Source organism: Sinocyclocheilus rhinocerous, unplaced genomic scaffold (genome assembly GCF_001515625.1).
Source record: "Sinocyclocheilus rhinocerous isolate Xijiao unplaced genomic scaffold, SAMN03320098_v1.1 scaffold348, whole genome shotgun sequence".
NCBI lineage: Eukaryota > Metazoa > Chordata > Actinopteri > Cypriniformes > Cyprinidae > Sinocyclocheilus > Sinocyclocheilus rhinocerous.
The window spans coordinates 992858-1005222 of NW_015635025.1; the positions used below are offsets into that span (position 1 = coordinate 992858).

Sequence of the window (12365 nt, forward strand, 5' to 3'; positions counted from 1 at the left end):
TCAGTTGTATAATGCATGGCAATGGTAACAAAATCTATGAGAGTAAAAAAAACATGCACAGACAAATCCAAATTAAACCCTGCGGCTCGTGACGACACATTGATGTCCTAAGACACGAAACGATCGGTTTGTGCCAGAAACCAAACGTTATTTATATCATATTTTACCTCTAATACACCACTGTGTCGAACTGTCTTTGGGCGCGCGCACGGCTTCCGGTGCGTGAGGTGTGTACGCGCTCTGGCGTAGTTTATGTTAATGGGTGTGTTGATATCCAGCCGAAGAGCAATCAACCATAACTTCAGGCGAGCAGGCTCAGAAGTTGGGAATACGTGGAAAGTCACCACTCCCGAATGAGTTCGCGCGAGAGAACGTAATCTTTTAGTTTTAAATCGGTTTGAACAATCCGGATTAGCGCAAGTAAGTACCATTTTGATTAGCTGTCATACCTACAATTACTGTGCACTGTGTAAACAATGAGTGACGTATACGCGCGAGAGATCGCTTCCGGCGCTTGCGTAAACTACGCCAGAGCGCGTAGAAAACACCTCACGCACCGGATGCTCGCGCGCCCAAAGACAGTTGGACATAGTGCTGTATTAGAGGTAAACAGTGATATAAATACTGTTCGGTTTCTGGCACAAACCGATCGTTTGGTGTCTTAGGACATCAATGTGTCGTCACGAGCCGCAGGGTTTAATTTGGATTTGTCTGTGCATGTTTTTTTTACTCTCATAGATTTTGTTACCATTGCCATGCATTATACGACTGATAGACTGCAACGGTTAAAGTTAAAAATCATCAAATGTGTTCTACTGAAGAAACAAAGTCACCTACATCTTGGATGCCCTCGGGGTAAGCAGATAAACATCAAATTTTCATTTTTGGGTGAACTATCTCTTTAACATTATTACAGTAAATACTGAGTGACTGATACCATCTTAGTTTATTTTCAAGATCTGAGGTAAACTATCTATTGCTGCTTTCAGAATGGCTATAAAGGTCATGCAACATGATATTTAAACTCTCATTAGACACTTTTAACATTGAATAAATCACATGTATGGTAGTTGGTGAAAGACCTAAATTCTTTGCGATTTTGCTTTGAGAAATGTGATTTTTGATTTGTTTGACACTTCTCTCAGGAAATCTGGCACAAAGTGATGAGCCATGATCCAGCTTTGTTTGCAACGACTGAGATGCTCCTTTTATGCCCAAACATGACACCCTCACCTATTACTAATTCACCTGCTTCAACACAGTTTAACGTGGATATTCTATAACCTTTTCACCTTTATTTTGCCTCCGTCCTGGCTTTTTTGGAGCGTGCTGCAGCCATCAAAATTTGCTTAAATTTACAAAATACATTTTTAAAACATTAGACATATTTAACTTTGTACTTTTGTCAATTAAATAAAAGTTCAAGAGAATGAACAAAAACACAGATTCTTGATTTCATTGCATTTTACAAAACGAACCAACATTTTCTGATTTGGGGTCGTATCAAATGCATTATATTCAGGAAGCAAAAAAATACTTTTTAGGTTCCCAATTGTAAACTTTCTGGTTTTGTACAATGCATGTGTGAAGGCAACATTTCCAGCATCTGACCTTGTGATTTAACTGAGTCGCTCCTTGCAAAGAGGCACCTGTGTATCTCGAACAAAACTCAAACAGACCTGGAAAGACAGGACTGAGAACAAAAAAATTGACCCATAATTAAAAGAAAACCCTGATTTAATTAAACATTTAAAAGCATGAAATTTGCTACTTACTTTCATTAGCGTTCATAAAAACTTTACTTGAAATCTCATGCCAATATTTTAACGAAGACCTTGACAACAAGAATGAATTTGATGAATAAGGGACACTCACCAGTCGTCTCCCATAACTGAGTCGCTCCTTGCAAAGAGGCACCTGTGTATCTCGAGCAAAACTCAAAAAGACCTGGAAAGACAGGACTGGGAACAAAAAAAATTGACCCATAATTATTAGAAAACCCCGATTTAATTAAACATATAAAAGCATAAAAGCATGAAATTTGCTACTTACTTTCATTAGCGTTCATAAAAACTTTACTTGAAATCTCATGCCAATATTTTAACGAAGACCTTGACAACAAGAATGAATTTGATGAATAAGGGACACTCACCAGTCGTCTCCCACATTGAAGGCGTTGAGGCTCTTGGTGAAGCCCTGCATGTTGTTTGGACTGACCTTCTGCAGGAAGTCGATGTAATCCTCCGAGTGGAAGCGGCACATGTCGTGCTGGGACGCCTTGTACGGCTTGAAAACCTGCACAGATAGCTCTGCTCATCAGGACCCGGGGTCAGTGAAGTGACTGGACTAAACAGACCGATCATACCATCATCTTCTTGTAGAGCCCATAATGCAGCACAAGACTGTGTGTGAGAGACAGCCGGTGAGGCTTCATCGGGTGCCCAGCACCTGGAGTAAACAAAAAACAACAAAAAAACTTATGTTCTGTCCCCAATATCACACTGATAGCTAATGATGCTGCGCTTGTCTATTACGGTTGGTTTTACTGTGGTCAGATTCTGTGATTAAGTTATTAAATCTTACATGGGGTGCCTCGTTACACACAAAATATTACATGTCCTACTAGACACAAAAGGTTTAAAACAGGATGCTGAGGGCTCAGTATTGCTACTCTTAACATTAAATACAAGACTTATATTGACGAAAGTCCTCCTCGGCTATGTTTATTTACACTGTAACAATAACCTCCTGAATTAGATTTTTCCCCCCCTCCAATAACAACAAAATTAACACGAAAAACATTTTATTTTTGTTTTTAAACTAGCATTTCCGAAAATGTTGACATATTTAAAGAGAATTCGACGGGGTAGTTCTGAATGAGTCTGTCTCAGAAGCTGCTCCTTTATACACTAGTCGTATATAACGTTAGTTGTATTATATTAAGTGAAATGCAGAATAAAAGAGCTTTGTTTCCTGCTGTATAGTGCACTGCTGTGGTCAGCAAACAGCCTGATGCTCGTCTCTAAACATGTAAACAGTGAGGATCTGGAGGGAAGTCACGGATTAGCCGCATATGCTAACAGACACAGCTCAGTCTTACCGTAGTGGAAGTTTCCCACGTCTGGGTCGTAGAAATACGCCGTTCGGTTCGACATTTCGTCGCAGTCTGAATAAAAAGGGTTGTTTCTGACACAATGAGAGAAAAGGGTTTCTATATAGTTACTCTCTGCACCTCACTGTCGCCATCTTCATTACAGAACCGGAAGAACTCAGTCGTTCTTCTTCGTGGCTGCTGCTGCTGCTGCTGTGGAGAGTTTCCGGTACATAGCGCCACCTGACCACTACTACAGCTAATACACGTTGTTTGGAGCGTACAAATAAATATTTTAAAACGTTTAATTATTATTATTATTATTATTATTAAAAACACATTAATTGAATTACCCAGGACTGCCAAAATTATCTCAAAAAATGAAGCTTTGTTACTTCAAAAGTGTTTTGAAACGTTTTACAATTTCAATGGTTCGCTGTCTGGTGTAAGTTCGCATGATTTTGTGTATTGTTTATATTTTAAATAGGGCTGTCAAGCGAATAAATCTTTTAATTAATTACATCACGTGGCAATTAATTAAAGATCATGTCGTTATTGTGTTAGATTATAAAAGCACGGAATAGACATTACAAAAAAAAAGTCGCTTTGGAAAGAAATATTTTGATTTAACATACAAAACAACAACAACAATTAAATATTGAAATATTAAATTATTTAAAAAAAGAAAGAAACGACACTCCAAATATGAAACTAAAAGCGCCAGCAAATCGTTGTCTTAATGAGTGAGTCATTCAGTCATTCAACCGATTCGTTCAAACAGCCGATTCATTCAGAAACGAAGCAAGTGATTCTCTTTATGAATGGGTCACTGAATCATTGGCTCATCCGATTCGTTCAGAAATGAATCACTGGCGTGTTTTTGATGATTAGAGACGCACAACAGCTCTGCTAGGGCTTTATGGGTAATATTTTCGTTGGCGAAGCTGCACAAAAACAGACAATATTGTGTCTAAAATGTAACAACATTAACATTGTTTAAATCAATATCGCATTATTCGGGGGAACAAAAATCCGCTCTCCTGCTAGTGTCGTGTGATAGCAACCCTACCCCCGTAATTCGCACAAAAACCCTGGTTGTAGACATTTTTAATGAAACATTTGTATAATAAAAAAGGTTGTAGCTGTAGTAGAGTTAAAAGTCTCTTACTGGCCCGACTAACCAAACTCTCCATACATAAAACAAGCCCTACAAATGAGTAAAACAGTATACAGACACTTCACATTTATTGGTATTAGATGATTTGTTAATTGCATTTAATAGATTGCACTTTAAATAAATCCTTTGCAATTTGTCTGTAGTTTTTGTTGCATTTACACCGTTCTGACCAGCAGCGTGTGGCATTCTGAGCTCTTTTGCGATCATTTTGTGAAGCAATTGGATCAATTGATTCAAAGTGACCCATCACTTCCTGCAGCCGGATCCCAGACGTGCCGACGTATAAACCTGCTTAAATATAATCCTAATCAGTGCATTTCATGCTTCCAGTTGTAATAAAAACGAGAAGACGCAATCTTGTGTTGACTTAGTGGCATTTATTTGATAGCACTGGACCCGGCCAAGGCAGTCTGATATGACATATGCTGTAGAAAATGACCCGTGGGATCCAACAGTTGTTTTTTCGTTTCCACAGGCACTATGTGGCATGTGTGATTAAGCATTTATAGTCTCATCTGATCCGTGTCCTCCTCCTCCTCTGATACAGAGGACTCTTTCTGGATGGTGGGCATCTCTGCGCCAGACTCGCTGTGGTTTTCCAGGCCCAGGTCCCAGTCCTCATTCACTTTCTGAGGTAGACTGGCTAACAGCTCCTGACAACAGACAAACGCACCGATTACGATCTGATTTCTTCCACTGCTCGTCTAAAAGCTTCATCCGTTTATGTTTCCTCACCCGCTGTTTCTTTCTGTCTTTGTTTTTCACAGCGATCAGCAGGCTTCTGGTGAAGCTCTTCAGCTTTGAGAACTTCTGTTTCTGGCTCCGCAGCTCATTCTCAAGGAACTGCACTTCTTCATTCTGAGGGAACAAATCACCCATATTTATTAGCAATCAAAAAATACATATATTAAGTCAAATTATATGTAGTGTAGTACTGTATGAAGATTGTGTGCACACAGCTGCATCTCTCATGTGCAGACGAGTGTATATCGTGAATAGATGAAATGATGAAATCACTTGAAATATTATATTACCCTCACTATTTTCAGTCATGGAAGTACAGCTCCCTCAAAAGCTACTTGCGAGACTTGCATTTCAATAACATTTTTCAAATCCACAATAAAAGCCGACTGGCATATAAAACGTTTCTTACTCTCAGATAACACTAACATGTATATATTTCACACACGTTAGGTCATTCACAAGCTCATTCAAGGGCTGTTTTAAAATAACTAAATATAGAGGGTAACACTTGAGATTACGGAACACGTATTCACTATTAACTACAAATTTTCCCCCAATAAACTCTTAAATTGCTGCTTATTGATAGTAAGGTGGTTGTTGTTGTAGTAGTTATGTTTGGCCGATAATCGGTTTTACCGATATTTTCCCCCGATATGTAAACATTCGTCCATTATCGGATATCGGTTTTATAATATCGGACTCACCGATATATGTTGAGAATTGCACACACGAACACCATTACAGCACTGCATCTTGAGGGGAGACGAGTCAACATCGGCGTTTACAGGTAAAGTAACTTGATTTGCTTTGATTGATATGCTTTATTTAACATATCAGCCAAATAATTCACAAATGAGATGCATTACATAAATGATTGATATTTAGTTTAAACTTGGCGTCAATAAATAGAGACAAACTCGAGTCGTGCCCCAACGATAAAACTTTACATGAGTTTAATATGGCTTAAGTAAGTGCACGTTGGAAACAAACCAGCTTAATTTAATTTAAGAATTGCAATACAATTCTACTCTAAGCTAAGCGTTTATGAGTCCTGTTCACTCAGGCATGTTCCAGTATGGCAACCGTATGTAGCTTTTAACAAGATCCACTCGCTCAAGACTGACTAAATTACTTTAACATTTACTATGTAAGATTTATTTCATTAATAAGCATCCCAAAACATTACAGTTCTGTGGAAATGATCTCCGCGAGAGACTGCGATTTGATTAAGTTCTGTGCAAAGGCATAGATAAAAACAGCACTCTGTCAGCAGGCATTTCATAATCTAAGTAGACGAAAATACTATTAATAACTGATAACTATTAATAACATGCTAGTTGAGATCGACTCTGTATTTGCAATGATGTATTGTAATTTCCTCACAAAGTTACTCCAGCAAAGTAGCTGGCTTCACACTTAAACAACACAATGTATTTTCATACTGCAGATGCTGAATGTTTTAAAACTGTAGTTTAAAATGAATGATTACATTTACGCAAAATTTATAGACTCCCCTGTTGTTTATTTGTGTTCTCTATATCAAACATTTGACATTGTAAATCTATTTTTTTGTATTGTTAATATTAGTGTTGCTAGAATGCTGAAAGACTGTTTTCAACACTACAACCTAGTTGTAATACCAACTAAGCCACACTAAAGTAACAAAGCTTTTTTATTTCGGTGGTTTAGAATGTTTTAAGTTTTTTTTTTTTTTTTTAGAATTATTTATGGTTCTTTATGTTACCTGTTTACCTGATCAAAGCTTTTATTTAACAAAGACACTTTAATGGTACACTTTATTATTTTTATTTTCATACCCCTCTGTTTACTGATGTAGAAATAAGAGTTGTTGTGTTTGCAAGAAGGGAGTGAAATTAGAGTATTGACAGTGTTGTAAATAAAAGAAATGCTTGTTCAGTTCAGCACTGTTGTTGACATTGTGTCAAAATCAGAATTAAAACAAAAAAAGAAATATCGGTTCTGCATATCGGTTATCGGTCATATACACATGCAAATAATCGGTATCAGTTCAAAAAAATAAATCTTGGTCGATCTCTAGTTTAGGTATTGGGAAGGGTTAAGGGATGTAGAATATGGTCAGGCAGAATAAGGCATTAATATGTGCTTTATGAGTCCTAATAAACAGCCAATATGCTAGTAATATGCATGCTAATAAGCAATTAGTTAATAGTGATATGGTTCTTTATATGTTACCTGTTTACCTGATCAAAGCTTTTATTTAACAAAGACACTTTAATGGTACACTTTATTATTTTTATTTTCATACCCCTCTGTTTACTGATGTAGAAATAAGAGTTGTTGTGTTTGCAAGAAGGGAGTGAAATTAGAGTATTGACAGTGTTGTAAATAAAAGAAATGCTTGTTCAGTTCAGCACTGTTGTTGACATTGTGTCAAAATCAGAATTAAAACAAAAAAAGAAATATCGGTTCTGCATATCGGTTATCGGTCATATACACATGCAAATAATCGGTATCAGTTCAAAAAAATAAATCTTGGTCGATCTCTAGTTTAGGTATTGGGAAGGGTTAAGGGATGTAGAATATGGTCAGGCAGAATAAGGCATTAATATGTGCTTTATGAGTCCTAATAAACAGCCAATATGCTAGTAATATGCATGCTAATAAGCAATTAGTTAATAGTGAATAGTGTTCCCTAATCTAAAGTAGTTGCCACACTGCCAAATGACCTGAAAGAGGTGTAATTTTATTTATATTTGAGGGAGGATCAGCCTGTTTGGTTCACTGGCAGGGACTGACCAAACAGGCCAACCTGAGAGATCTGCTGAGAGATTCAAAAACTGCTGGGGATTCTACTTCCCGAAGCACCAGAGGTAGAGGAGTAACCTCAGAGTAACCCTGCGCCCATCAGTGTCAGTTCCTTATCTTTGACGCCCACAAGTCGACACCTCTGTGTGTTGAGCCGGTAAGAACGGGAGATTTCACCAGGGAGGTTGCGCTCGGCCAGTGGTGAGGAAACAGTCATCTAGTTTAGAACGGATGACCTCTTGCTGGATGACCTCATTTGGTCAATCTAAGTTAAGCCTGAGATCCCTCATTTCACTGTAAAGTGTTCACAGTGCATGCAGTCAACCCCCTCAAGGACTGACCACGTGTGCTCCTCACCCATTCAAACAACGCACATCTCATGCGAGTCGTCCCCTGTTATGAAGCGTGGGCACGGCATCCCACACCTCCTATACTTTTGACCAGGAAATAATGTCAGGCTGTAAGCATTCACACAAACACATGCATTTAGCAGACAAGCAGCTTCCTAAAGACAAAGAAGCTGGGGATTCTGTGACGTAAGCACTCTTTTATGGTCTCGCTGACACACCATGCTACATCACCTGACTTCACGATGGCCAATGAGACTGACGTGTTTTCACACGTGCTTCATAGGAGCCTTATCAACCACTTGGCAAATTGATTACAAGTGGACTGAACACTCTTCTGGGCCTGGTTGCATGAAAACCCTTAAGTGGTTTAACTTAAGGGAATCCCTGAGGGTAATTCTTTTAGAGTACTGCAACGAACGTCTTAACCGTCACCTATGCTAAAGTGTTTATAATAAACATTTCACATATAGTGAAGAACACGGCAATCGAGAAGTGGTTGCTATAGTTACAAAATCTCCCACAATAAACAGAACACAACAGACCTTTGACTTTTAAACAAGTTTAACCTTTCCTACAACTACACAGCTGTTTCATAACATTTCTTATTTCTCTTTTCTATTATTATTAAAGAGGAGAAAAAGCGGTTGGAGAGGTGCTTAAATATGCTGTAATAGCAGCTAATAACTTAAGAATATAAGAAATAGTTCCCTTAAAAATTCAGACATCATTTACTCACCCTCGAGTCGTTTGTATCCAGTATGAAGCCTGTATTTGGGGACAGCGAAGGATTCAGAGGTGAAAGAATTCTTGTTCCTGTCCTTGCAGTTCCAATCCAAACCCAAATGACTTTCTTTCTTCTACGGAACACAAAATTTGATAATTTAATGAATATCCAGTTGGATGGATTCATTACAACGGCAGCACATTGTGACTCACTTTAAGGCTCAATAAAGCACAAAACTGCACCTTTTGCATTTGTGCAATGACAGAAGAAGCATGAAAACAATGTACTGGAGTGTGAAGGAATAGATGATTGGGTTGTTTTTCACCAAAACCAATCAGAACACCTTTAAAATGAACAGTGAGCTGTATGGACTTTGTTGGGTGCTTTATTAGGCATTAAAGTGAGTCCCTATACCACCATGTTCTGCAGAAGAAAATAAGTCATTTAGGTTTGGACTGGAGCTGCAAGGAAAGCAACAATTCCTCTTTTACCTCTGAATCCATCAGTGCCCCAAAACAGCGAGTCAAACAGACAAATAGATTTTCATTTCCGATTTAACTTCAGACACCTAATTTTTTTTTGCCATAGGTCGTTTCCACAATTCACACAAGTTTGGTATGTATTATCCTGAGATAAATACATACCAAATATCCAAATTTAGCCAAACTTGATACACATGGACATTCTTAAAACACACACACCACACTGAACCAATGTAATCATGAGATTCTGATGCGAGGGGTGCTATAACTCTGATCAAAGGAGTTTAAGTATGACACCAAAACAACTGGACCCACAGCATCCAGAGGATTAGGTCTGTCAAATTTGACTATTTTGGTCATGTGCTTGGACCCCAATGATTGGCACATTCACTCAGAATGATTAAATGTAAAATACAAAGTTCTGTGTGACAAAGTGATTTTCACATTCATGAAAGCTTGCAAAAGAGTCAGAATGACTCTGTATCTGATAAGTGTTTGGCGTTTAAATCATGTGTCTCTCTAATGTCAAGTATTTCACTCTCAGATTTGACCAGTTTTAATGAGAAATAAATCAGGTATTTTGTTATATAAATATTTTGCTATATTCAAATAAATAATTGAAATATGTTATATTTGATCATATTCAGACTTATTTATGAAATTTATGTTTCTAGTTAATTATGGTAAGTCTATGTTATTAAAGTATCAGACATACATACGAACCCTTAGCATTTGATGGAGAATGGTGCACATCAACTGGGATCTAGCTGTCGGAGTAAATAGGGATGTAACGATGCACCCCAAGCCAGTTGAAAATCGATAAAAATATGTGACGATTCAGATCGGTTGAGATGTTAAACGAATCGCGATACCGTTGTGGGTGGGAGTTTATATGAATGTTTCTCTGAGGGGAACTGACTGTCTTCGGAAAAGTTTAGATGATATTTTATTTTCATCTCGTCTCTGAATAATGCATATTATAGTAGTGTAGCACTGCTTTGTGTGCAGCGGTAACCAAGGAAACGCTGTATTACTGCTGTTCCATCAGCGCCACCTGCTGGCAGAGAGTGAAACGGATTTCTCATTCAGCTCGTCTGCTGTTTTTGTCTCGTTCAGATGTTTTATGCAGTATAGTTTCACAAAGCTAAAGTCAGACCATTCTGTGCTTGCTTCAAATTTCGAAGGTATACAATCTAATTTAAATCAAAAACTGGTCATTCTGCATGTATGCAGCGTGTTTGTTTGGATCATGATTAAATGGAAATGGAAAGAGCACAGGCAAAGCCTTTGTTTATAAGAAGAGATTTATGTTATTTGTATTAATTATTTATTTGATTTGGGATTTGTTTTAAAATTTCAATTCAGTTTTGTTATTTGAAATATTTCAATTTCACAAAGAAATGTGCAGCATTTTGTCTGAGAAATAATGAAAGGACACCTCATTTATAATTAGTCTTGAATCTCATTTTGTTAAAAAAATCGTGAATCTTATCGTGAAATGAGTGATTCGTTACATCCCTAGGAGTAAACAACTTTTAGTTTCAATTTAAAAAAACTGTATGTAAGTTTTTGAAATATCAGTTTCAAAATCATTATGATGGTACACTGACGTCGAATAAGGCAAATGGCTTTTGTTTCGTTCCCACGCTCTGGGAGTATATAAGTTTGGTGAGCAGGTACAAAATTCTGAGACAAGGGTGCATTGCCTCATGACAGTGAATTCAACTCACTTAACTGTACTCGGCTCCAAAGTCGCAAAAATACACAAGCTACATACAGTAGCTTTAAGGGTAAGTACTGGGGATGTAAACGGATAAATCAAAAAAGCTTTCAATTCCAGGTAACCTTCAGAGTAAGTAAGGAGACACAGCAAGGTATTCTCTGAACATAACCTGCTCCGGGCAGGTCCAGGAATGGTTTATTTCAGAGGTATTTGGCGCATACGTGATCTATTGATGAGGCTCCAGTGGGCCATTTGCCAGATCCATTTGTCCTGGTCTTTGTGGGGTCCTTCATTATCTCATGCAGCTCTTGGATCTCTGCTTACCTTGAACTCTAAGAGGTTTTGCATCTGTTCCATCTCTGTGGTCAAAATGTCATCATCATCATCATCATCGTCATCTTCTTCTTCTTCTTCTTCGACGATTTCAATCTTCTGGAAGAAAGTTTCTTGTTTGAGTTACTGGCAAAGATTGGATCAGAGTTAACATTAAACTCAATAAAAGTTACTGAATATGTGGCTCATACCACATGTTTAGCAGAGGTGGAACCATCTGATTCATCGGTCACATCATCATTTTCCTTTAGATATAAATCACTGGCTCCATCTTTAAAATAAGGCAATTACTACACATTAAAATGGCTTGAACCAATATATCAACAATGTAAATAAAAAAGCCAACAGTGTGATCTCATTCGTCAGCAGCATGAAAATCCTTCCCACCGTCAGATAAACAGAGTGACACAATGCCATTGTGTTCGCTGGCCTCTCCTAGTTCAGGGGTCAGACGCTCGTCTTCGAGGATGTGAGGGGAATGAGGATCGGTCTGATTTGGGAACACGACCGGCCCTCCTTTAGGCGGAGGGATTTCAATGCCCATCAAACGGTACTTCCGTCTGCGGTTACCAATCCACGTCTGTCAAACACAGATTTTAGAAAGGCTTTAAGGCTTGATTGATGGCGTTATAAAAAACAATGTATTTCAAGAATAAAATGCATCATATCTAGGGCTGTCACGATTATGAAATTTGGCTGACGATTGTCTAAAAATAATCACGGTTATTGCGAATAATTGTCTGTTTTAGGGCTTTGTCGATTATGACGATTATCGCGATTAATTGTCTGTTTTTGTATTGCTTTCATTATATAATTGTGATTAATTTAAGGGTTCAGTAAATAATTATGATGTTATCTTTTAATCAAAAAAAAATTCTTTGGTGTACATTATACAGTTTATTCTGTTAACTATTTGTATTCTTACAAAATACATTCATGAAAATAAGATAGAAA

General features: G+C 37.7%; 2 protein-coding genes across 2 annotated transcripts in view; both read right to left on the reverse strand.

Moving 5' to 3' along the window:
* The window catches only part of LOC107746152 (histone deacetylase 3), a 14526-nt gene extending 11192 nt beyond the window's left edge, over nucleotides 1–3334 (reverse strand). The window contains exons 1-4 of the mRNA XM_016560248.1: nucleotides 3101–3334; nucleotides 2366–2448; nucleotides 2153–2295; nucleotides 1612–1693 (exon numbers count right to left, since the gene is read on the reverse strand). Coding sequence (XP_016415734.1) covers nucleotides 1612–1693; nucleotides 2153–2295; nucleotides 2366–2448; nucleotides 3101–3155 — 363 coding nt within the window. The 5' untranslated portion in view covers nucleotides 3156–3334. The remainder of the gene's footprint in view (nucleotides 1–1611; nucleotides 1694–2152; nucleotides 2296–2365; nucleotides 2449–3100) is intronic.
* Nucleotides 3335–4625: 1291 nt separating this feature from the next.
* The window catches only part of LOC107746153 (highly divergent homeobox), a 15065-nt gene continuing 7325 nt past the window's right edge, over nucleotides 4626–12365 (reverse strand). Inside the window, 5 exon segments of the mRNA XM_074560199.1 lie at nucleotides 4626–4921; nucleotides 5004–5126; nucleotides 11403–11510; nucleotides 11603–11682; nucleotides 11799–11991. Coding sequence (XP_074416300.1) covers nucleotides 4772–4921; nucleotides 5004–5126; nucleotides 11403–11510; nucleotides 11603–11682; nucleotides 11799–11991 — 654 coding nt within the window. The 3' untranslated portion in view covers nucleotides 4626–4771.